General features: G+C 45.9%; 2 protein-coding genes across 2 annotated transcripts in view; one reads left to right on the top strand and one right to left on the bottom strand.

The window, feature by feature from the left end:
- The window catches only part of LOC146195748 (uncharacterized), a 38283-nt gene extending 20307 nt beyond the window's left edge, over window positions 1-17976 (bottom strand). The window contains exons 1-6 of the mRNA XM_084596850.1: window positions 17910-17976; window positions 17191-17315; window positions 15205-15354; window positions 12019-12492; window positions 7556-8164; window positions 4647-5058 (exon numbers count right to left, since the gene is read on the bottom strand). Coding sequence (XP_084452976.1) covers window positions 4647-5058; window positions 7556-8164; window positions 12019-12492; window positions 15205-15354; window positions 17191-17315; window positions 17910-17976 — 1837 coding nt within the window. The remainder of the gene's footprint in view (window positions 1-4646; window positions 5059-7555; window positions 8165-12018; window positions 12493-15204; window positions 15355-17190; window positions 17316-17909) is intronic.
- A 6641-nt stretch (window positions 17977-24617) lies between these two features.
- The window catches only part of LOC146195747 (uncharacterized), a 28425-nt gene continuing 26085 nt past the window's right edge, over window positions 24618-26957 (top strand). Inside the window, exon 1 of the mRNA XM_084596849.1 lies at window positions 24618-24822. Within this exon, the coding sequence (XP_084452975.1) occupies window positions 24618-24822 (205 nt within the window). The remainder of the gene's footprint in view (window positions 24823-26957) is intronic.

Raw genomic sequence — 26957 nt, 5'->3', positions numbered from 1 at the left:
GTTGTAATAAAAAAATTGCGTCTGTATATTCTTCCAAAGTATTACATAGCTATAGCTAGCCGTTGAGTACTGGCGGCACTCAGTCGAAGTTGAAAATCGTCCAAGTATGTAAGTCAGGGCGTGGTGTGACAGTGTTACTGTTGGGTAAACAGCGAAGCAGTGAGATTTGACGCACTGATCCGCTAGTTTAGACGCCTCTAGAGACCGGAAGGCACTCTTTGCTAACAGTCTGATAGCTAAACACTGTTTCCTATTACCACCCAACTAAAGTAGGTAAGTGTTTAGGTGTATCTATCAACGGTTTGGGTCATCTACACGAAATCTAGCATGGGCGTGAAAAAGAACTATCATGGTTACCACTGGAATTGAACGACAGTTCCTTGGCTGCAATCAACACGCAGAAAACGAGCTGGATGCCCTCTCACTCACCAAGCGCGTCAACTAAACGACGACATATATCAACATAGTTCTTAGAAGCAATCTTTTATTTGCGTTGTTACCTGTCAAGTACCTCATTTAACATGCGTCGCCTTTTGTTGAATATATCAATTCCTTCTAAAAGAACAGCACCAGCTACAATCATTTGACAATAATTCTTGGTAAATGAGCTTTTCATATACAGTTCCGAGAAAGAAACTAGGTGATTTTTGATCGCACAGAACTCTCATATAATAAATCACAATTTTAATAATTGTGCACGACACGATGAAATTACCGCGTATAATCTGTGTTATTGCGCACCGCGCAGAACTCACGGAAAAATATTTCGGGTACACGGTGTCACGGCAATTTATCCATGTAGCATTAAGAGCGACAAAATTGTGATTCCGGCGCACCGATATTTGTTGAAACTCCGAGACGCAGCGCACTCAACGACATCACAAAGTGCGATGTGTACACACGTGACCTGCTGTTTCTCAAAGATTGTCAACGTCATTAATTTCTCATATTTTTAACTTCCTCGGTGCACATGCACAGCCCGTTGCTGAGCTTCGCAAGGCTATTGTCACGAAATCGGTGCACACTTTAATTAAGCCGGCGCGGCGCGAGGCTCGCGCGCCGCCGCATAGAAACTTCCACAAGGCTCTAGAAAAACCTCCTTCCCCGCGCGAAAGAGCGCATAGCTTATCACCCGGCAATGACGGTGACTCATCAGTCTGGAATATGCCAGAGATCTCCAGAAATTTCTACGGGTCCTAGCCAATGACGACGCGCGGCTCGACGGGAGGAAAAGGGAGCGCTCTAACCAGCGAAGCTAAGTGTGTGTGCGCGCTAGCTTTAGCGCGGATTAACAGACAGACGGGGCGCGCCCTATTTATTGAGGCCGCGCCGCTTGTGCAGTCGGTCAGTCAGTGGTTGCGGCGTGTTCGCAAGTGTGACAACTGGACTCCCGGGGATCACCCGCTGCCGGTAAGCCCCCGAACCTGCGAAGGAGCGGCGCTCGTCTTGCATGGCGGCTAATGGCGGCCACATCGTGACTCTCGAGGCGTCGGACTGCAACAGTGCCCGGTGAACAATTTGGTGTTTGTTTATGCGTCTGTCTCTCGTTTTTTATCTGTGTTGTAAAGCCTCTGTCGACCATAAACCCTGACTGCTCATTGGAGGGTCAAATTCTAAAGTTAAAGCTCAGCTACTTTGGTCATCTGATGAGAAGAGAGGAGTCGCTGGAGAAAGATTTGATGTTGGGAAAGGTTGAGGGTCGCCGGAGAAGGGGTAGGCAGCGAACGCGATGGTTAGATGGCATTCTCGAGGCATTGCAGATGAAGCTATGTGATGTTAAGAAGATAGTGAGAGACCGGAAAGCGTGGCGTGACATGGTCCATAGGGTCACGAAGAGTCGGACACGACTGAACGCCTGAACTGAACTGAAAGCCTCTGTGTTATTGAATACCTTTGTAATTGCATGCTTAGCGTTTGTTTTTCTGTGAACCTCTCGTCTGTGCAATTTCAGTGTTTGTGTATTCCTCTGTATCGTCTCTTGCTGTGTATAAAGTGTGTTTTGTTTGTTACTTCTGACTCCGAACCTCACTCTGGCTGGAACCGGCGACAGCTGGGCACCAAACGGCCACCCCCTTCTGTCACTACAAGGTAGTTGAATTCCGGCTGAGCTTGCCACGCAGGTCGAGGGCATCTCCTTTGCGACCGGAACAGCTACCCCTATTCACTCTAAGGGTGTCTGGGAGTGTGCGCACCGTTAAGGGCGCATTATTAATACCTCCATAATTATTAACGGGTGACAGCTATCCACGGCTGTTTCCTCAGTTTCTCCCAAAAATACTTTAGTACCCTCTCGATACACGTAAGCAAGTAGTGTGCGAACGGAGAATGGGCCGCTGCCATGGTGCTGCCAATCCGATGTGTGCACTGTTCAGTGCGTTGAGTGTGAGAAGTGGGTCTCCTTTTTTGTTCACGTGCCATGCTTTCTACAGCCACCGTAAGGGAAGACCACCTAGGACTTGACTCCCGAGCTCAGCCCTCGGCGATGTCATCTCTTCCAGTGGCCCGCCCAACAAAGCCTATCGCATGCTGCTGGACAATTTCGGGTCAACTAACCCCCATCACTAGCCTCAATGCAGCTGAGGCGCTAGCACACATCACTTCCTTTCCTTGCTGCCTTCGGCCCTTTGGTTCCACTACCTCTCATTACCTCCATTCGACACCTTTCATTACCTTCATTCAGCAGTTGCATCTTATCGGTATACTTACCTGTGGGCTGAAACGTGGGGGCTAATGAAAGGAGTTCTACTTACGTTGGGGACAACACAGAGAGAAAATGACGGGGGTAACGTGCAGGAGGAAGCGTGCAGTGTTCACGCTTCCTATTCCTTAACGTTACACCTACCATCTTAGGTTCTATAGCTCTATGCGTTGCCCTCAATATAAACAGAACTCCCTTTGCTATCCTGAGTCCATGCACCTCTCAGCCCCCTAGGTGAGTACCGGTCAGATGCAACTGCTGAATGAAAATGAATAGAGGACCAGAGAAATAATTTTAGTTAATGATATCCTAGTAGAAATTTTGTTTATTTATTTATTTATTTATTTATTTATTTGTTTATTTATTTATTTATTTATTTATTTATTTATTTATTTATTTATTTATTTATTTATTTATTTATTTGCAAGTATTGTTAGCCCTTCCGGGCTGTTACAGGGTGGGTAATGTACATTTAAGCGGCACGACAGATTTCCAACTCTTTCTCAAAAGTTTCTAAAGAACAAGTTTTTTCAAATAAGCTTCGGTCAAGGTTGTTCCATTCAATGATTGTTTTAGGCAGAAACGAAAATTTAAATACATCAACTCTTGGCACATACGACATCACTGCAAAGGAATGATTAGTGCGAAATGACAGCCTCCCGGGCGGCCGCAAGTACACGCCGGAATCCAAATTCAGTTTATTGTTATAAAGTTGATAAAGGAACTTGAGCCTAGCAATTTTTCTACGAATAGCCAAGGTTTGTAGCTCAGCAAGTGAAATAAGTTCGGTTGCGGACTGTGTTCTTCGATAGCGAGAAAACACGAACCTCACTGCTAATCTCTGAATCCGTTCAAGCTTATCTATGAGATATTTCTGGTTTGGATCCCAAATTATGCTCGCGTATTAGACTTAGCCTTACCAATGATTTATAAGCTTTTAGTTTGACAGCCGGTGGCGCAACTCTTAACTTCCGCCGTAGGAATCCAAGCTTTCGTTGGGCTGCTCCACAAATGTTCTGTACATGATCCCTCCAGTTCAAATCATGAGAAATCGTAACACCTAAATATTTTAATCTATTGGAACGTTTTATTCGAGAAGAAATGGGCGTGGCAAGACAAATAAGCCTCAAATACGGTCCCCTTGTGGATCTGTGTCCGTGTGCATGTAATTTATTGCTCGCTTGATCACCATTAATTTCTGCCTTTAGTATTTCACACATTCTCTTTAACATACAGTCGAAAGACGCCACATAATGGAAGATCATTCGGCATAAAGACCCACTTAACCAATCTATTAGAACGTGCATTAGTGGAATACAATGTAGCATGTCTTACTTAGGATTCAAGGCTCCCATCGGGGTACCTAATGCTAAGGTACCTAAGGCTCCCATCGGGGTCAGATTGCCAATTTAGGTACCTAAGGCTCCCATCGGGGTCAGATCCCCATCTTAGGTACCCATCTGAAAGTAGAAACCTTAGTTGGCGGTGCCTGCTTTGCATACGGCCTCCTCACGCAACAAACTGCCGACCAATCAAAGTCCGGCCATATTACCTACCAGCTGTCATTTGCCGCAGCTATGCTCGTGATTTGTTGTTCACGATTAACGTCGAAAACGCCGGCTTTTCTGGATAACGGGGTATTTAACGTTATCGCATTAGATGTTCACTCATTTGCCGTTAGACTATGCTGCTTACCGGGAACCTCTTATAACATGTTATAAATATAAAGCAAAAACCGAGCATGGTGACTGCTGCCATCCCCCCGATAGAGAAGATGCTTCTCTCAATCCTGCATCTTAGAACCTGCCGTTGAGAGAACGGAATTAGGCGTCCGTCACGCAAACACACACCCTTTTCCGTAAGCGGTTTCGGATCGTTTACAAAAAAACGGCAATATCGGTTTCGGTTAGCTTACAAAAAAACGCCGATATCTCCACGCTGAGCTCACCGCGTGTTGGGCTCCTGGAGGCACGATCACCGATATCCTTATCAATCGGCACCTGTTGACCCCAGATGAGGACGCTGCCACTTCGGCTGGCGCTGCTGGGCTGAATTGAGGGGTACCGCTTCTTCAAGACCCCGCGGACCTCCGGCCTTGGTTCTTGTCCCTTCTCTACTGCAACCGATTCTGGGCTCTCCTGAGCTCCGACTGCAGCGTATGTAGACTTTGTCACCGGCTCCGTGCCGGGTTTCGCCTCCGGATTTGGATCTGGCGCAGTCTCTAGCATGGACTTCGAAGTGGGTGGTGCTACGCCCTCTTCGCGCTCAGTTTCTGAAGCTTTGGAGCCCGACGGCTGATGTAAAGTTCGTGACGGAACACATGCGTTAATTGCAGCATTCTTCTGGACCAGGCTGTGTGTCTGAAATAGGTACGGTTGATTACCTCAGGAAATTATGAGAGAAACTACTCATGGGGTGCTTTGACACGGACGCATGGTTAAGATAATAGTAGCCTTTCTTTCAGTTTTGATTTAATTAAAGTATGCAGGGCGACGGTTTCTTTCTCTGTAAATCTATGTTGTACGGTTGTAATAAAGTGCACCGGTTTAATTATTTTGTTAGTTTAACTGTCCAGGAATGATGTGATCCAATTTGTCTCAAGCAATATCCATATTAAGGATGGAAAGTGACGTTCTAAACTCGCGTCTAACTGTAGGTCTATCTGCTAGACAGACAGACCCTTCTATAAAAAATTTGTCGAACACAATAAAAAATGAACAGGGATTGAGGAGAAGCCTCGAAGCGCTAGTCGACGATTTAACACGAAGACTTTTTTTCTTTGCCTACGCTGGCGAACGTACTGGGTCTTCTCATGAAACCTCGTTCATTTCTCTTAGTGTTCTACAGGAATCCCATCTCCCAGCTCTCTCTTTAAAATGGGTCCTTGATTCCTTGCTTGTATTTTATTTTTATCACCCCGCATAATTCGCCCCCTTCCCTGGAATAAATGAACACGTCATAATACATGCCTCATTTACTGTCACGTCAAGAATTTAAGACAAAAATAAATCTGTATAATAAAGATTTTCAGTTCACCATCTGGTCAGTAACATGACCGTTGTTACCGCTCTTCACTATGTCTTACGTCATACTTGTATACACGGTGAAAGAAATTGCCATTACCCTCTGATATCGCTAAAAAATAATATGTCGTCCCTATTTATTGCCAAAAGTTTTACGCAAAACAGAAATACTGTTTTTTTTTTTAAAATCTTTGTGATCACCTTTTCTGTTAGAACCACTGAAATGTGAGGACAGCCATGTCCTTGCCTAATTACGCCATAACCGTTCCTTAGCCATTCGTTTGCGTAAAATCACGTTTTTCGACTCAAACTTAAGCTTGAATGTGGTAACTAGGACAACCGCCAAGCGAATTCCGTTGATGTATTAAAGCGTTCTAAAAACGTGCTGCTTGTATAAACACTTCAGTGGATACGAGCACACTGTGACATTCTAGCCAATGAAAAAGCAGATGAAACGGCTCGTAACGGCCACGAACATCAGAGGTGTATTCGGACCTTCACTAAATCTCATGCATCCCAACTGGCTAAAAGATTGCTTCTGAATAAAAGCATCGGCTTTGGAGCTTGTCCACACATCAATATCAATTGCTTCACTTAGTAGACCCATATCTAAGATGAAGACTCCCTCCCAGATTTTCTCGCTATTTGGAAACTCTACATCGCCGACATTGTTTGAGCTCTGCTTTTACAAACGGATTGCGATAGCCTTTCGGTCATACGACCAGTTCGCATCGCGACAACTTCAGCGCGACCTTAACTGCAGAACAAGTCTTGCTTGAGTGCCGTATACGTATACTGATTAGCGTGCTCACTTTGGAAATTGCATGGAGAAGCGCTCCCTGTGCCCCTAACTAGGTCCCTTAGCCTGCCTAGGGAACAGAGGCAATTAACTTTCTGTTTGCATATTTAATAGGAATTGGGGTTGTTGACAGGCTGTTGTTTAACGTGCGTGTAACGCTCACGCATTTTTCACGCTGTGAACATTGTAAGCTCATTCGTAGGACATTCCATCTCATCACAACATTGTTTACCATTACTCAACAATGCACATTATCACGCATTTAATGATCGCATTTTGTCTGCCCCTACTTTTATTTTATTTTGAACACCTCTCTCATTCTGTCTTTCTCTCCCCTATTCTGTTTCCTGCGCAGAGTAGCATTTCAGCGAATCCTAAACGCTGACTAAATTCTCTGCTTTTCCGTAGAGAGTTCTTTCTTTCCTTCTCTCTCTCTCTCTCTCTCTCTCTCTCTTTGCGCGTACTCACTTTTTCAGGTAGTCATATAGATATAGTATTACTACAGGCAAGAACCACAAGCTGATCTCCCCGACCTTGTCCACCAACGCCCGCTTACCATATTCCATCCCTATTTGTTAGCACATTGGCAATACAGTCGTCTCACCAATATCAACAGTGTCAGCCTGTTAGTCGGACCCTCTATCTCATTTACTGCATGAAAGGCCCTAGAATGGCCTTCCCATTGCTACTATTTGAAGCTGTAGTCGTGCGTATCATGAGCCCTTTCGAGTGTCTTCTCTGTCAATCATCAGGGCGTGATTTAACGGCTGATCGAGCCTATTCGGTACTACCTGAAATCCCCGACGGTGTCATAACTGCATGTGCATCCTACAGTAGTTATCCCCTACAAATACACGGAAGGTTCAGCGAGTGTTATATTTTTATCTTTTCGGTTAGCGTCTAAGAATGCTGTACTGGGATGCCTCATCAGGATTAACGTCTTCCTTCCACATGCAAGCCACAGTTTCCAGGCACTAACCTTTTGATTTCCCAAAACGAGGTGCAAAGACTCAGGAGCTAGGCTATTTATATTACCTGCTTGTTCCCTTCGCATGTCCTCGATGAAGCATCGACCTCGTGGGCGCGGCCCGGCTTGGAGTTGTCCTTGGACTTCCTTGGAGAAGAGGGGTGATGTCTGCTGCTGCCCTTGCGTTTCGCCGGCGGCGAAGATTTCACCGCCCTAGGTGCGCAGGGGCGGTCAGGTACCGGTGAAGGCAACGGTGACGATGAAGCATCCACAACGGCACTGTGGCACCCCTCGGGGCTCTTCACAGAGCTGCACTGAAGTGCAGTGAACGCAGATGGTGCGACGGTCACCGACGGATGCCTTGACGAGTCCGTCGTCAGCATGGGCACTTGATCTCGGACTTCGCGGCACTCCTCACCCCCCGAATGCACCGTTGGGGACGTCAGGTGGAAATCTGACATCGGAAGTGGGCTCTTCATCTCATCCGATGGGCCCGTATCGGCTTGGGACGGCGAAGTTAGCAGACACAGCGGATTCGACAGTTGCGCTCGAGGCGATGGAAGCGGTGGTGGTGTAGCGCTATTGTGCTTAAGGATGGATGATAGCCGCTTGGGCTGCACACTGAGAGAGCGGATGCGCCGCACGGGTAGGGAGGGCGTCCGATCGTCGCTGCCCCGCTGAAAGCGCCCCGTAACGCCGAATGAAGTTCTGTGGGGCTCCCTCTGTGCCAGTGAACATTAATCAGTTCGTTGCGTCAAACAAAGGTGCATTGTCACCGCACCGGTGATAGCCGGATGCGCAAACATGTCACACTATGCGCCAAGTGGGTGGTAAGTGATAAACGACTATTGTAAGAAAGACAAAGAACATTCAGCGACGCGGCATACAACGGTAGAGGACACAAAGAGCACTATGGCGGCAGGGCCAGAAGAGGTAAAAAGGGGAAAAATTTGCTTTTACAGCAACCAGGAGGTCAACACTGCATTAGCACGCAGTCTTTTTGTGCCACCACAACCCTATGTTCATCATCATTACCAGTCTAGCATCACAACTACTGTCTTTGGCAGCAGATGATAGCCACTTATATCCACCGAAACAACCGCCAATTTCTGGCTGCGGCCACCATATCACGTCGCTGTCCAATTTCGCCTGGGCAACCTTAACGTCATATTGGGCACAGTGTAATCGACTCCGCTACCCTAAGAAGCATAGTTACCTTCCCTTTTGCATTACGTGACCCCCTTTTGTTCGTTTCTCGCTGGTTTCAACGAGCCCACTTTGAATTCAACGGCTGTTCACTTCAACGTACGCTCGTTGAAACCGATTTCTACAATCTCTCCAACGTACGCTCGCTTATTACTAACGAGGGTGGTGCTACCTTCAGGGCATATGTTACAAAGATAACATGACGTCTCGTATACGGAGAAGTGTGACCCCGCAGTTCGGCTGGAATGAACGAGGCGCCACTGTAGACTCAGACCCGCAGTCGAAAACCCGACGAGTGGCTTCAAACTTCCAAGACGCATCCCTTCTGTATGGCATCGCTAGGTTCTCGGATATCTCAAGAGCTCTCGGATGCAAGCAGCTGCATCACATGGGAAATGCATCGTGCACAATTGTCTTGTATCAGGAGGGAAGGCTGGCGACGGGGCGAACCGAAGGACGCTGCGTATCTAAAAGATTACGGTAGTCATGGGTTGTTATCGGAGACCCTTAGGTGCAAGGAGCCGCATGAATTTTCACTGCTTAGCTGGCACTAACGAAGGCTGAGGACGATCTGGAATGAATACATGAATTTACAGGCGACACTGAGCGCTGGTGTGAAGAGCAGTAAGCTTCGAATTCATGTTCTGAACACAGGAGTGGACGGCAGTGACCGACTGCTGTCGTTTATCATCGGGATGATTTGCATGGCGTCATACCTAAAAGATACCGTGGGGTGTGCTAGAGCAAAACACAAAGGCCTAGACTGCGGTGTACCGGATGATAATGAATCTTTCTTTTTGTTCAATGAGTGCATGAGTATGAAGGAGAGAGGGAGGGGCGCCACGGCCATACGTTTAAAAGGAGTATGGGGATATGACAGGCCACTTATTCACCTTCGCCAAGTTCCTTGTTGAGGTCGATCTTGACACAGCAAGAAATCTAGGTGGCATTTAATCGCATTGCACTTTAAAAACGCAATAGCACTTAGGCTCGATGTCCCACTCGGCATACTTTTCATTTAGTGTAATTGCTGCTCGTCACTTCACTGAACAATGAAGCCGCCGATATCCGATCTCCAAAGACATACTTTCTTGATCGCCTTCTCCACCTGTGGGGATTTTTAATTACGGCAGACACACGCGGCGTTGATTCTGGCTTCAAACGAACCCTCTACGCGGAGCTGTCTAGACACCTGCGCACACAACCAAGCGCCGTTACAAAGTAATACTGAGCCCGCGCTCGGGCACGTCACGTGACCAGCTCACCTGCCAACTTGTTCATGCAACCTGATATAACGTCACATACTCCGTCCACCGAAAATGTTCTCGGCCATATCCAGTGATGTTACGTCACACATCCTGTCCATCAAATATCGTGCTCAGCCATATCAATGGTATCATGACGCCACACATCACGTCCATCACATATCGTGCTCAGCCACATCAAGTGGTGTCTTGACGTTACGCATCCCGTCCATCAAATATCGTACTCAGCCATATCAGGTGCTGTCATGACGTCGCACACCCCGTCAGATAATCAGCCAACTTTATGACGGACGAAGCCGGACAATACCAGGGTTTATCTCAGGTTGAATACGTTAGTGAGCTTATGGGTACGCCACCATGGAGGCGAAGTAAAGTACAGGTTAGCGCGCTATTGCCAACAAAATTTGGACACGTTTATCCGCACATTCAGTACACAGCTCGCGGCAGCAGAGTGCCCCATAAGGCAAGAAAGGCTTTCGCCATAAAAGTGGCAATCGTGCTCTATTATAAGCCTATGCCCCTCACTTGTCTGCTGTAAGGCTATGAAAAATATGCCACTGCAGAACATGTTATAGTTTCAAAAATAAACTGACTACTCTTTGCGTGTCCAGCATGGGCTTCAAAAACCGTTTCAATGGTGGCACAGTTCATTCGGATTATACATATCCTTTCTAAAGCCACAGATAACCGCGGGAAGATTAATGACATTTGCGCAGATTTTGAAAGACCCTTCGTTAAAGTTCCTTATTGTAAATTACTCATAAGATTGCAAAGGGGTGGCATAAAGGTGATGTCCTTAAACGAATTGAATAGTAAATCGCAAACAGGCGGTACGTGTTGGCAGTTCCGAGTCTAGCCTTTTGGACGTATACTCTGGTGTGCCACGGAGTAGTGTTTTGGGCCAATTATGTTTCTGGTTTATATGAATAACGCAGTAGCTGTTGTTGGACTTTTTTGTAAAATTAAATCTTTGCGAATGATTGCCTCATTTATGCACCCATAACCTGCAAAGAAGATCAGGTTGGCACTAAGTAAAACCTGCAGGCTTAAATTTTGGTGTGAGAAGTGCCGAATCTAATATATGAAATGTAATATCTTTTCAGTATATTATTACAGGTCACAATTTATTTAACGTTACAATATTCAAGTACCTTTGAGTGGCTATTTATGATTACCCAGATCGACACTACCATGTTTAAAATGTGTGTTTGGTGGCACAGAGGAGACGGCAGTTTTTTTAGAACAAATTTGCGGAGAGCTACGAAAGACATGGACCTACTAGCATACAAATCTCTCATATGGCATTCCTTAGAATATGCTCCCTTAGTATGGTAGTAGGAGCTTCTCATCAAATGATTATTTCAGTTGATATAGAAGAGGCTCAAAGAGCTGCGGCGCGTTTTATTTCTTCAGTGTATAGAACATATTCTCTAACAAAGATAATGGAATAATGCGGTCTAGAGCTATTTGAAACTAGAAGCAAAAAATACAAAATTAATATTACACAAAATAATTATTTGTCAAATCAACACTATGAAACATATTTGCAGCCTCCAGGCAGATTGAGCTTCTGCCAATCATTAAAAAGTAATTTGACTATACATGTCAAGAACTAAAGGATTCCGCTGCCCGGTATTTCCTAATTGAACTCTAGAATAAACAAATCGCTCACATTACTGAATCTTCAAGTGTAACTGCATTTGCAAATGCAAATAATTATATAGATATAGAATTTCTGTGTGTGTACACATAAATGAATGTTGAAATTTTATTTCTATAGCGGGCAGACGAGCAACGTTGTGAATTGTATTACTTTTTATGCTTTCCTCTATTACACATTTGAAGTGTTTTTGTCATTATTTTGTCGCTATATTTTTCATTTTCTCTCCCTGTAACGACCCTCAAAAGGCGGTTAACTAAACAAACTATCAAGGTGCATTGACTTTTCATACGTGTTAATGAACCATGATAAATCCCTGCAGAAAACACTTTGAGTAGTTTATCTTACTCAATTGTTTCCAATGAAATCCATTTAAAACCCGCATTACACGTGCACTTACTATGAGCCTTCTTCGCGGTGCCTCCTGTGCTTCGAGTCTCCTCAACTCTGGATGCATCTTGAACTGCCTGACGACCGAACTGCTGCCGGACACCTCGCTGGTCTTACTGACAATTGATACGCTGCGGGACCTTCTTGCCGAGGCGCCTCCAGTACGCCAACAACGCGGTCGCCTAGCTGCTTCGGCACAGCCGGACCCAGCTCGGATACGCACTCCGCTGCGCTGGTCGGTGTCCACGATCTCATCGTGAATGGTGGTGACGAAGCGGTCAATTAAGAACGTGCTGAAAATCACGATGACCGAGCTGGGCAGGATCAGGCTGAGCGTGAAGACGAGCAAGTGCATGCCCACGAAGAGTGGCTGCACACGCAGGGCGTAGCGCTCCAGCACGTACAGGCACATGCGGAAGAAGATGGTCGTCTCGTCGCCTATGATGGCGACAGCGAACAGCAGGGAAACCGACAAGACGTGGGGCTGCAGACAATCCATTAAGGAAGTCTGACTCTTTTGTTGTTCAGTAGAGAAATTAGTCCACAAATGAAGTGGGAAAATGCGTAATCTTGATGCTATGCCAATTAACTGGCTAAAATTCGTGGGATCGAAAACTAACAATTCTGAAAGTATTGCCTGTCCGCTTTCTTAAAGAAAAGTTTTGATTGGAAATTCATGAAGCTTTACTCGAACTATGCGGGAGCATGGCTTTTCAGATCTGAGTGCGTATCACGAGGCCTATGTCACGAGCCTCACAAATCATGTCAGTACCCCGTGATGTTCCGTATGTAATCGCCAATAGTGCCAGAACTACGTATTGACACCTCGTATACTAGTATAACCACCACCGTATTTTCTAAGGCTGTGTACAGTCCCACTGCCTCTTCATCTTTGAAGGGCGATTGAAAAGGTTTCTAAATCCAAGGAAAATAAAACATTCGAATGTGTGAAAGCTGCGTGTGATAGATGTCTAGTCGTTGCCTCTGTAGTTTTTACAACTGTTTCTGCATTCAGGCTTCTCCGATGTGCAAAGCGACGAGTAGGGAGACCGATAAAGACGTTATCTATAGAGGGCACATGACAGAAAGAAAACCAGCGCTACCCGACATTTCCGGGAACCGTTGTTTGGTGACATCGGGGGACTCACAGAAGGGTTCAGGAGAGAGCAATATGAATTTTAAACTTCACCAACATCATTTTGCATTTTATTCTCATTGCTTTGGTACTTTGAGACGAAACCTGACAATCTTCATCACTTTGACTGTCGATTACGTCTAATTTTTAAATAGCAGAGCAAAATCGCTCGGAAATTTAATCTACAAGTTTCCTGCATTTTTGCGTTTAAATCTTTGCAGATTCTTCAAGCCGTGCTTCGGCTTCCAATTAACAATTCTAAAAGTGTTTTCTTGACAGTAGTCGCGAAGTTATTTTGGTATTTGTTATGTTATATTGCGGTCGAGATAGTTTCGGTTTCCTGACTTTTGCTATACTAAACAGATTTTCATCGTTATATTTAGAAACTATTTGTCGCGAGTAATGTATTTTAGATAATACAAGGGCCTTTTAGGCGAGTTCTCATGAGTTGCCCTTTGATGCCTTGCTGAACTCTCCCTCTATAATGCACTTCTATCCGCCCGTTTAACTGACACAAACTTATATTTTCGATATCGTTCGTTCATTCTAAAGCCGCCTGCCCTGCACTTGTTCTGTCTATACATAAATATGATTAGTTAAAAGGCGGCTGAACCTCGGTTTTATGTTCCGACGATATCCATGGTTTTCAAATTATATACACTGTACGGAAAGAATTCTCAGATTTTTTTTTGCGCCAGCTTTTACTATGGTTATGTAATCAAGGGAAAAGCCCAAGCTATTCCTACTAGCAATGAAAAAGTGCAGAGGATCTAGGCGACATGATGGACTGCAGTCGTCATAATACGTCGTAAACTTCCTCAAGACGTCCAAGCAGGTTTTAGTGTCCAATCGAGCGATGAGATTTCAATTGGCGCTGCCTTCACCCACATCCACACGTACATCGGCGGGTACTGCCAGATAAGGCTGCTTGGGCTTTTACTTTAGTTCATTGGTTTTTTACTTCAAAAATAAGAAAGCGTGTCTTCACTAGGAATATAGATAACCCCATCATGCGTATACAACATCGCACTTCGAGGACGACAGGACAAGCGCTTCGACTCGTTGCCTATATTTGTGACCATCGCGTTCTTTGCGACTCTAAATATTAAGGCATAAATCGAAGCCAACTCGCCAAACAGCAAGTTTTTTAAAATAATAAGACTTGGCATTTTCGGCCTCTGAGCACAGATCGGAAAGGAGAATTGTTCGGAGCCCGTGTGCCTCTCTCAAAAACCTATATAAATAGACCTATATAACCTGTACAAACCTGTATAAACCTGTATAGAAATATAAGTGTCGACAAGAGAACTCGCTTAAATCAACGTTAAGCGGTGGTTCAGCTTATGCAGTCCGCTTTAAGTTAAGTTAAATTGGTTCACAGGAAGGGAAAGGCGCAGTAACTGTCACACTTGCTCTGTGGACACCCGAACCGCGCCGTAAGGGAAGGGAGGAGGGTGGGAATGAAAGTGGAAAGAGAGAAAGAGGAGCCGTAGTGGAGGGCTACGGAGTAATTTCGATCACCTGGGGATCTTTAACGTGCGCTGACATCGCACAGCACACGACGCCTCTTCGTTTCGCCTCCATCGAAACGCAGCCGCCGCGGTCGGGTTCGAACCCGGGAACTCCGGCACAGTAGTCGGGCGTCTTACCACTGCACCACCCCGGGTCCGCTTTGTACAGAACTTATTCACGGGACGTGACTTGGACGGGACGCCTATGCTCATAACGATGACGCGCAGCAATATGGCGTTTGTATCGCGTCGTGGCTAGCACGCTGCATCGAGGCACGGTAGTCGTGGCCACTCCAGGGAGACAACCCTCGATTTCGGCAAACACGATAATCCCCCTCGCCCCAAGGTGTCGAGCAAGGGGCTGTTGTGAGCACCTTCCGACACATCTATTAGAGAAGCGGGGCGCACTTTATACCCTCCACACTTTTTTTTTATGCAACGTCCTTTGGGCCCGCAGCCACACCTATAGTGACAAGGGGATAAACGGTTGCCACGCAGGAGTCTCCGGCCACCTGCTAAAACTGATATTGAATAGAGTGTGTATACTGACACTCAGGTAGGCCGCTGCCAGCTGGTCCACGCCGTAGACGTCGCCCAAGGGAAGGATGACGATGGGCAGCATGGCGGCGACGGGCGACGGCAGCACGCGGCCCATGAGGCCCACCACTGTCAGCACGACGCAGTATACACAGGCGCCTTCCTGCGTAGCCCCCAAAGACAAGAGCATTGCCATTGAGGGACTATGCTTTCGCTGCACAGGTACCGAGCTCATTGTATTATAGCTGTCTTCAACAAGCCCTCGGGTATTGTTTTCTTATGCGACACATACATGTCAAACCCCTCCCGTTTCTTACCGCGTTTCTTGTAAAGATATCTGGTTCTTTGGCGTTCCACTGAGTCATTGTAACAGTTGTACTAAAGTTCGCAGGGTTTATGGGGTTTAACATCCCAGGGTGACTCAGGCATGAAAGGCGCCGCAGTGGAGGGCTCCGGACAATTTCTAGCGCCTGAGGTTCTGTAGCGTACACTGACATCGCACAGCATATAGGTGCCTTGCTTTTTGCCGGTTTCGAAAAGCGGCCACCACAGCCGGTACTCGGTCCTGCGTCCCTGGGTTCACCCTTCGAGAGTCCTAACTGATAAACCCCAGCGGCGGCGCTAGGGACCACAAGCATTTCCTAAAGATGCGCTATAATGCATCGTGCACGAAATGGTGCCTATCATGCATTCTCGACTCAGCTCAGCCTAGCATGCACTATCGGTGGCTTCACGCGGCTAATGCTGTTACATCAGCGGATGCACTCCCTTCCAGCTCCTGGCGTTCGCTGTTGGCAACGCACAAAAAACGAAGGCGCGGACACAAAACGGCTGCCTAGTTACCCCTCCATGCATGCTTAAAACGATAATCTGATGCGATATAAAAAGAAAGAATATTGAGAATTGGACAGCACGTCAGAATTCAACGACGTGTAGCATTCATAAGCGTGTGCCTTTCTTGACCTTTTACCGCCAAGTGTTGTGTAGTAGTCTGCCCAACTAGGCGAGACAACAGACCGCGTTAATGACAGGGAGTACATATTCGCTCTTCTAAATGCATTATCCGCTCGTATGTCGCACGTGAACTCCCTGACAGAGCTCGATAGGCTTTTTATGATTGTACAGCGCGGCATACTTTGCCATGTTTGCGCGAATAAATTTCACGACTGTACATACATCATGAAATCCTGCGTGGATTCGACCAGAAATGCCGCTTTGTTGCTTCGTGTCATGGAATGTTTCAAATAAGTAATGGGGCGACCGAAGCAGAAGCGAGTATTTCTTTTTTTGTGGGATTGAGTCAGAACGTGCTTATACACAAAAACACTGGAAAACATTTTGTTGATTGGTTATCTTTCAATCCGTTCAGTCAACCGATCATAGAATTTTGTCTACAGCTTTCCATGTTATCAGCGGCATCATTCATGCTTTTAATGCATGAGAACGGTCAGTGAGTGGAAGACACCCATGTAAATTACCTCCCTTATGCACCCTGGCTAGATCATTTGATAGAAGCAGTCTCTGTCTACAAGCTGTTTCCTCCCAGCTTCTATAATGGCTTAATGGCATGCATTTTACTTTCAAAACAACTAGGCCATCGGTTGCTTTTGAGGGCTTTTCACGACTTTTCTTAAAGGAAGATTGAAGTATACGTGTGATATGCTTGTATCTTATCCACCCTCTCGATCCCCTTTACCCAACGTGGCTACACATTTAGACGAGGCTTGCGCGTTAGTTCTCTACACCTTGAATTTTTACTTCTGTAATATGATTTCTCTTTTTTTATTGCCCTCGCTTATTCAGTCAGTGAACATTTCGAATTTCCGCCCACCCAAGCTTTTTTGAGAATGTGTCATCGGTCTTTTCCATAGCATCGTATATTCCGTGCAGAGTGGTCAAGTGCGATTTCCTCATACTTCCATTCAGGCTAAGTTCCTAAACAATTCGCCGCGGTTGCGCATCTAAGCTTGCATCATCGTTCACAGTCTCTCAACAGTACCTTGTCTCCGAATACTAAAGGCAGCAGGTAGACTGGCATGAGCAACTCGATGCAATCCTGGAAGCTGCGATCCTTCCGCTGCACCTCCAGGTCCTGAGTCGTCGAGCCCCTCTTGGCGCCATCGGCTGCACACGCAATAACCTAAAGGTTCGCGCATAGTTTCCGTTTTTGTCTACAGCCAATGTAGTCAAAATACCCAGTGTAACAAAACGGCGTAAGGTGTTGCAGCCGAACAACGTTGCGGTTGCTAAACGCAACGCAGCTGTCACATTGAAAATTACATTGACGTGAGTTACCGAAGTTTGCTCGAAGAGCAAACATATAAAACTTCTTTTATCTCTTCCTTCTTGCATCCCCCACTGTCTCTTCCATCAGGCTGAGGTGTCGTCGAGATTCATACAGTTACTGAACCTTCGTCTTGACCAATTATATACTTTGAGGAGCGTCACTTTTAATGTTAAAGTTTTCCACGCACGAAAACCCGCTCAGAATCAGGAAGCAGCGCGCAGCTGCTGCGTAGCACGGTGTACCGAACCGGTCGCTGTGGCTCAATTGTTACAGTACTCTTTTATAAAGTCGTAGGACTTGGGTTCAATCATGCCTCGCCCTGTGCATTCGCTTCAGTGAATGTACAGGCGCTGGGACGATCGCCGAGGAGTGGCCTTGAACCCCTGTACGTCATGCTTTGAATAAACGAGCGCCAGTTAGGCGCATCCCACCTGGAAGGTTCGTAGACGTCGTCGGTGCGCCGGCATCCGAGGCCATGGCAGAGGCTGCGTCTGGCATTCCAGCGAAGGACGAGGATCGTACGATATCGGCAATAAATACTCAGTCTTGGAAAGGGGGCTCCGAGGTACGGCCACACAGTCTCGATCGAAAGCCACGAGACGGCGATCCGCGTGCCTGCCTCTTCGTCTGCTTCTTTGCCTCTAAGCTAGCTGCCTCCACGCGACAATATAGCTGTACGACATTGTTCAAGCTGTTAGCAAGTAGTTCACAACTGCTTTGGAGCTTGCATCTCAATATTAGGCGTTGCACTATTCCACTGGCTCAGATTTATATCTGACTGAAGCACTGACTCTGCCATTTCACAAATGTCTGTAATCGACAGCGTTTAAAAGCTGCTTCCGATACCGCTTTAGGCATTTGCAATTTGGCAGCACACACTGCTACAACTCCGGTTGAGTTCAAAGTGTTCAGCGTATACTTTCGAAATGTTCCGCATGCTGTGACAAGCGAGCATATCTAAAAGCATCAAATTGATACCCTCGCTCAAGTTCCAGTAACAAGAAATAGTGTTTTAGGTGTGTGCTTCATAGGAAACAGCGCTCTGCCTTGAAATTTGCACTTGCTTATCTTGATGAGAAACGACTAATTAACAAGTTAAAAAAATTTTGTGTGACACTTGACGTATATTCGTCGGATACTCTGGTCACCTCCAGAACAGTGGACGCGGCCACTAAACTCTTCGGTGTTATGGGGTCGATCTTCCAACCGGATCCCACGCTGATCCAATGTCTTCGCCCTCCAACGACCAACATTTGAGCGGACGCTAGAACCAGCCGGGAAGAGATACCTTGTGCTTAGCGACACAGCTAACAGCTGTTACGACTCGTGTGCGTGCACGAGGCTGCGGACGCCGGTCAGCGACATTTCCTTCCGCGCCACGTCGGCGTCGAGTAGCCAAACTCTACGCATGCCCATGTTATTGCGAAAGCAATACTACGCCACGTCTAACCGCTCGTCGTTGTATGCCGTGTCCGTGGTCTCCGAGCCGGAGCTGCGCCTAACAGAACAAGAAGAAGAAGGCTCCTCGGTCTGCTGTTCCCGGCTTTTTGTCGTGTGCTTGCGTTTTCAACACCGCGGTGAGGCCTTTCTGCGTGGGTTTTTGACCAAGGTTTACATTAAGGCTAAGGCAGTGTTCATGTGCATCTGAAGGCGTGTTTGTGAAGTCTCTTTGACCTCCCCAGGCGGAGGGTCGGCATCATGGTTTGCCAGTTTGCAGGCCCAAAGCCTGCCACTTGAATCCTTCCAAAAAATGAAATTGATGCAATTCCCGTGGCTGTTGTCCCGATCGGTGACGGCGCGATCAAAATAAAAACACTGAAAATAATTCTACAGGAACTAAGATCTCTGACGGCCCATTACTTGCAAATCTCTGAAGTGCGGCCTTTCGATCGTAGAGGCATTGTTTGCAAGTCAGCAGACATTACTTGTGTGGTAGACATGCTTGACTGCAAAAATTTCAGTTCAGTGCCAGTTAAGGCATTCATTCCTGAACAACTAGCATGTATCGAAGGTATTATGCGTGGTATCGACCGAGCATCTTCCTCACATGAAATACTAGAAGAACTTCAGGATGCGGTAGTTGGAGTACTTTCTGTTTATCGATGAAGCCGACAGGTGAACGGCTAGCGATTCCCCACTGAGTCGGTAATAACAATCTTTGCGGGTTCCTCTTGTCCCGATGAATAAACAATTTGACCTATTGTATATCATGTGTACCCTCTGCATCCCCGCCCTCTGCAATGCACCAACTGCTGGCGGTTTGGAAACAGTGGCAAAGCGTGCAAGTCTGCTGCCCGCTGCCGTGTGTGTGCACAGAACCATTCACTTGACAACTGCACCTCATATCAGCCTCATTGTTGTTCATGCAATAGCAGCCATACAGCTGATGATGCAGACTGCCCAAAACGTAGTGAATAACAAATCTTATTGGTTATAATCAGAAAGAAGTGTTGCTGAAGAGCAGATGCATACGCGTTTTTGGACAGGAAAAAGAGTCGTACGCCAGACGTGTGCGCTGCTTTGTTAGAGACATTGAGTCCAGTTTGGCAACATCAATTGTATCTACTACAGAAAAAGCCCTCAATACTGTGGTTGAGCGTAAGATGACCACATTGTCGGAGGCGTTGGCTCAGATTGCAGCAGCGCAGTCAGAGTCAACATCACTACTGAATCAGACATCAACGTCTGCATCTCTGCCAGATTGTTCAAACAGTGCTACCCGTTCAATTCGGCCCATCCTGATGATTCTCAGGCGTAAGCTTACATCAATATTTCTAGTAATACACACCTCACTGACATCTGCGCCTCATCAGATGTTGAAATGCTGGGCTAGTCCCAGAAGCGCCGTGCTTCTTCACCGTTAAAATATAGTCTACCTCAGGCAAAATCAAGAAAAAAAGGATCAATAAAAGTCCTACCTCAGCTTGATGTCCTCAAAGAGGCTATTATAGCCTATTATAGCCTATTTATTTGATCAGTAATCATGGCAGGTCTTAAAATTTTACAATGGAATTGCCGCTCTGTTCTGTTTTACCTTCATGATTTAGAATTACTTCTTAATAAGCGCAACCCTGATATCGTACTTCTACAAGAAACGTGGCTATCTCCCAATAAACCATTTTCTATCAGAAATTTCAGAATCTTCAGAGCCGATAGCAGTATCGGCCGAGGAGGCGGATGGGCAACAATTATATAAAAAAAATATATGTCATCAGGCATTTTTATCTAATAGACCTACACGTCCTGACGGTGAGCTTTTAGCGATCAGTATTTCGCTTCCGGATTGTGCCACAATAAAAAATAGTTAATGTCTACTTCCCTTTAGGCGTCCTCAGGACTGACTGTTTGGATGGGTTATTGACCGGCGCAAGTAGCACTGTAATTGCAGGGGATTTTAATTCTGATGGTAGTGAATGGGACAGTCGGACAGATACCTGCGACCAGCTTCTCTGGTCGTGGATGTCTACAAATTCTGTTCGATGCTGCTATTCCGGACCTATTATACTCATGCGAGGACTTTCTCGCTTAGTCATTGACTTAACTTTATCAATGGGTTCCCTAGTAGTCACTAATTGGTCCACAGAGGATTCTGGTACATTCAGTGATCATTTTCCAATAACCTTCAAAATACGTTTATCTCCACTCAGAAATATTGGTAAAACCCACAAATTTGTTAACCACGTAACCTATAAAATTTCGTATCCGCATCTACTGCTTCGGTAGTTAGTACAAGCCGGTCGGACAGAGCTAAGCAGTCAGTTTCCTTTCTACAAAATGCAGTACAGCAATCGGTATTTTCTGTACGCGCGGCAACCTCAACCAAACAGCCGTCTCCCTGGTGGACGCAAGAATGCGAAAAAGCCTATCGGCACTTCTTAGAAGAGCCTACCTTACAACCAGAGCCCCGGCTAATTGGTTAAATTATAAAATCTGCTCTGTATCTTTCGAAAGGACAATTGCAAAAGCAAAGGAGGAGTATAAAATGAATTCAAACACTTACCTCTCAAATCCAGGCAATCGGAAGGCTCTATATAGGTTCACGGAGCATACCAAGCGTTCACTAGACTCCGACCTCACTAATTCAATAGAGCATGCTCCACAGAAGGCTAAGCAAACATTGGAGTGCATAGCTCAGAGATTGGAGTTACAATTCCAGAAACAGCGACAAGTCCCTTTGCTTACACTCGCTCCTTGCTTAGACTTTATCGAGGTTTCTTCGCCTGAGCTGCTATCAGTCTTGACAATGATGCAATCTGCAGCTCCAGGACATGATGGTGTAACTGTTGGAATGATTAAAATTTTAGCCAAAAATTTCACAAGTGACCGCTTAGATATTGGGAACTCTTCAATGCAAATGCTTGGATTTCGCACATTTGACAAATGAATAATATTATTTTGTTTTTGAAAAATGCAGGGAAGGGATACGTCTTAGATCATATTCGTCAATTCGCATTAACTTACAATTTAGTCAAATTAATAGAACGAATAGTGCACAGTCGTCTAACAAAGCATGATCAGAAAGTTAGCGGTCTCATCCCAGTACAGATTGGCTTTCGACAAGGGTGCTCCATATGGTCCGCGCACGTAGATATAGAGAGCCGAATCATCCTCTCGCTACGCAGGACGGAAGTCTCCGCTCTGGTGACACTTGATGTTGCTAAGGCTTACGACAGTATTGAACATACGATACTGCTTAACAAGCTTGCCCTGTTACATCCTCCATCTTATATTTATGAATGGATACGTGAATGTTTGATGGATAGGCATTTTTACTGTACAGACGGAACCATCTGCTCTAGCACGTATCAGCAATCAATGGCCGGGTGTGCCACACGAGTCAGTTCTTTCACCGCTGCTTTTTAACATCTTGGTAAATGACATCCCCATCCGTCCAAATATAACAGTTTATGTTTCTGTCTACGATATAACCTTTTTCGCGTCGGCTTCGAATATTATTGGTCTATACTGCACTCTGCAAGGATATTTGGATGAGATTGAAGTCTGGCTGGACCGTATTAATTTATCCCTAAATGTCAATAAATGTGAAGCGCTTGTATTTCCTCCTGATACACCGTTACATATTTCTTTAGCTCATCACTCCAACCAGATTCCAGAGCCAGATTCGGTTAAATGTTTAGGTGTTACGTATGATCCAACATTGAACTGGAGACTTCATATAAAAAACAATGTGGTTAAAGGAGAACGTGCTCTCGGGCGGCTTATACGAATTAGCAATAAAAAGTTTAAAATGTGTCGCGATAGTTTATTGGTTCTTCACAAAGCTTATGTAAGGCCAATACTTGATTTTGGTTGCATTCTGTTCTGTGGTAGCGCAAATTACGAACTTCAACCTCTGTTGTTATTGGAGAGGCGTGCTCTAGGTCTGTCTTGATCTTCCTAAATTCGTTTAAAACCCTCTGCTTTATATTGAAGCCCGTATCCCCGACGTAACCTCCCGCTTCCAGCAGCTTACGGTACAAACTTTCCTCAGGTCGCTAGATCCGGCCTCTGAAATCATTCCTCCCATTTTTGCATCCCAACCAACCTTATTCTTATCTGTTCCTTGGCCACGCCATAGACAGGCTCAAGTTATTGTAACACAAAAACAATTAGCATCAATCAGTGTTGACTTGAGTTCTTTGGCAATGAGTTGATTACATGCACGCCGCAGTGCACTTTCGTTATGACGACATTACCCCTTCCCATGGGAAATATATGCCTTCAAACATTTTAAGCAGTCTTCTTTCTGATCATCTAGAAAAATATCTCCATCACACTGCTATCTCTATAGATGCCTCAGTCAGCCAAGAAAAAACTGCAGTTAGCATATTTTCACAGGATTTGACATGGAGCCATTCTGTCCGTATCCCAGATTATATTCCTATATTCTTTGAGGAATTTTTAGCTATTCGACTGGCTTTGGGCAAAATTCCATGTCATGTATCACACATAATCATTCTTGCTGATTGTTTATCTGTGCTGATCTCACTTGAAACCTAAAAAACAAAAAAAAAATTTTTAGTCAATTCATTCGTTTTTTTTTTGTTCCACGCACTTTAAAAGAAGTTCGTTTTGTCAGGATCCCTTAACATAAAGCTGTTCATTCAAATGAGATTGCTGATTACTTAGCGACATCGGCCCTTATGCGTCTGTATATATCCAGTCCCTAATTTCAGTATATTGGCCATTTCCAGGGTCCAGCACATATCAGCCAGGCTGCGGGATCTCTTACTGAATACTACTGAATATCAGCATTTGTCACATAATTGGAATGTCGGTTTATGTAAAATCAGGCAGTGCGAAGTGTCAATGATGCTTTTGCAATGCAGAATTCCGGGCATGAATTTTTATCTACGTAGATATATGTGCAACATGCGAAAAAGTGGAATCAATAGAGCATATTTTCATCTCGTGCCGGCGATTCACACTTTAGAAAAGGCCATACCTGAATATCCCCCTCTCTAGGTTAGGACTCCCCTTGTCCCTATCCGTTTTATTGTCTTTCGGTGTGATTGCCAAGGGAGTTGCGTTGGGCACAATTTGTGGAATCATACACGAATATATTATAGCAACTGGTAGGTTAACCTGCTAACCCGTTTTGAAATTTTTCTGTTTTTTTCTTCATCAAAATTATTATGATCATTTTTTATGTTCACAATTCTGATAGCTGCATTCTTATAATTTTTTACACTCTCGCTTTGCGACAAGCTTGTGCCTGTAATTGAGTTCGTGGACAACACCACACCTTAGCCAAACCACCATGGTGGGTACGTGCCATTTTTTTAGAGGCCAACAACATCGGCAACAACAACTCTCGGTCACCCGCAGCTAATGCTTTCGCTTCATATTCGGTTCAGCAGCGTTGGACCCTTCTAATTTTTTGGTACCGCGACACGGAAGCCTAGCCATGTTTGAACAGTCCCCAACGACTCCCTTGGGACGGGACCTGCGAAAGGGTGAAAGCTGCGGGGGAGCTAACAGATTAAGGCAACCGGCGGAGACCGGTCTACCAACAATGGAGCGGAGGGATTAAAAAAGGAGGCGAACGGGCGAACGGAAGAGCTGGGGGCGAGCAATCGCAGGCAGCGGACGAGACGGTCGAACAGAAGACGAGCAAGGCAGAAGACTGAGGCTGCGCCATGACCTGGGGGTCCGGGGTCAAGCCGCCGTTCAAGTTCGGCCCCTGTCATCCTGCCTTCACGCCTGGCAGCTCATCCCACCGCCAGCTGGAAACGAAGGAGGCAGTGGCAACCCTCGGCACTCCACCAACTGGCCGTGACGGACACCCAGCCCTTCCGTGCCGCACCACGCTGACGCAGCGATGCAACACAGTGACGGCGATTCGTAAATGAAACGGAGCCAGTTGTTTTAATTAAATATATTAAAACTATATCCCGAGTCTGTGCCATCTCCTCATGTCCAGTGTGGACCCAGGCCCACTTTAAGTAACTCGAGTCATCACATTGGTGCCACGAGTGGGGTCCACATTTAAATCGTTTCGCAAAAGCTGGACTGCAGAGCCAGCGAGAGCAGCTTGAGGCACTGACGATTTGGTCAAAAATGAAAGGAGCCCATTCGAGTGCACAGCCCTTTGGGGGCAAGCGTATTTGCTTTGGCTAGCATTGTAGATACATAATATATAGCATTCATGGATTACGATAAAGCATTTGACTCAGTTGAAACCTCGGCGGTGATGCAGGCATTGCGAAATCAGGGTGTAGACGAGCCGTACGTGAAGGTGCTGGAAGATATATATAGTGGCTGCACAGCAACCATAGTTCTGCACAAAGAAAGTAACAAAATTCTCATAAAGAAAGGTGTTAGGCAAGGAGACACAATCCCCCCAGTACTATTCACAGCTTGCTTAGAGGAAGTATTCATAGACTTGGAATGGGAGCAGTTAGGGATAAGGGTAGATGGAGAATACCTCAGTCATCTGAGATTTGCTGATGACATTGCCTTGCTAAGCAACTCGGGGGATGAACTCCAAATAATGATTGGTGACCTACAGGAAAAGTAGAAAGGTAGGCTTGAAAATCAATATGCAGAAGACAGGTTATGTTCAACAGCCTCGGGAAGGAACAGCAGTTTACATTAGGTAGCGAAGTACTGGAAGTAGTAGGCGAATATGTCTACTTAGGACAGGTAGTAACCGCAGATCCGGACCATGAAAAGGAAATAACAAGAAGAATAAGATTGGGATGGAGCGCATTTGGCAAGCACTCACAGATTATGACTAGCAGCTTACCGGTATCGCTAAAGAGGAAAGTATATAGCAGTTGCATCTTACCTGTACTCAGCTATGGGGCTAAAACGTGGAGGCTATCCAAGAGAGTTCTACTTAAGTTGAGGACAACCCAGAGGGCTATGGAACGAAAAATAGTAGGGGTAACATTAAGAGATAGGAAGCGTGCAGGGTCAGAGAAATAACTCAAGTTACCGACATTCTAGTGGAAATTAAGAAGAAATGGGCATGGGCAGGACATGTAGTGCGAAGAGAGGATAACCGATGGTCGCTTAGGGTAACCAATTGGATTTCAAGGGAAGGAAAGCGTAGCAGGGGGCGGCAGAAAGTTAGGTGGGCGGATGAGGTAAGAAGTTCGCAGGGGTCAAGTGGATGCAGCTAGCACAGAACCGGGTTAAGTGGAGAAATATGGGAGAGGCCTTCGCCCTGCAGTGGGTATAGTCAGGCTGATGATGATGATGATGACTGGTGACAATAAAGGGCCGTCTATCACAGAATGTTTCAATGTGTTAGAACAAGTACGAAAGATGGGCGGTTTAACTGAAGAACAGCAGGGGGTGGGGGGGAGGGGGATGGCGAGATGTCAAATGCCCGGAGCAGCACATGGTTTTGCCTGTAGAGATGAGGGAGTAAGGAACGCGAGAACATTTGCGGAATTAAGGCTCTAGCGTTCAAGCACTTTGACAGAGATCCTCCCAGTGTAAAGCTCCGGCGGTTTCTGGACGCTATACAGAAGCCGGTAGAAGACGCATGCGCGTTTGCTTCCCGTCTTCGCTTCCTTGGTAATGACAATCTAGCGCGAGAGCCAGGGCCTGACAGCGCTAAGCAAAAACGCGCCAAAGAGCTGCTTCTTGAGCATATAAAGTGCCAGTTTATCACAGGGCTGAGAGATCCAGTGCGCAGGCTTCTCCTGTAGAAGGCGCCAGGTACTTTTGAAAGGGTTGTTGAGGCAGCCGTAGACGAAGAGCGCAACGAGTTGCTGGTCTCCAGTGAGGAAAATGTGAGGTTGGTAACACAGCCAAAAGACGTAAGCGCTGACGCAAGCTTAACCCTGCTAGCCGATAGGCTAGACCGACTGGAAGCGCTTCTTGCGGAAAGATTAAGATAAAAAATAGAGGCCATTTCCGGAATTGTGAACGGCAGATTCGCGGCTATGGTTGTCGCGGTTACGGGCACGTAGCTAGAAATTATCCCAGGATAAGCCGCAAGTTTGATAGGACAAATAAGGAACAGC

The sequence above is a fragment of the Amblyomma maculatum genome, chromosome 3 (assembly GCF_055883805.1).
Source record: "Amblyomma maculatum isolate TAMU_Amacu chromosome 3, ASM5588380v1, whole genome shotgun sequence".
Lineage (NCBI taxonomy): Eukaryota > Metazoa > Arthropoda > Arachnida > Ixodida > Ixodidae > Amblyomma > Amblyomma maculatum.
The sequence above is the reverse complement of the archived record's forward strand: the minus strand, read 5'-3'. Positions and strand labels throughout refer to the sequence as shown.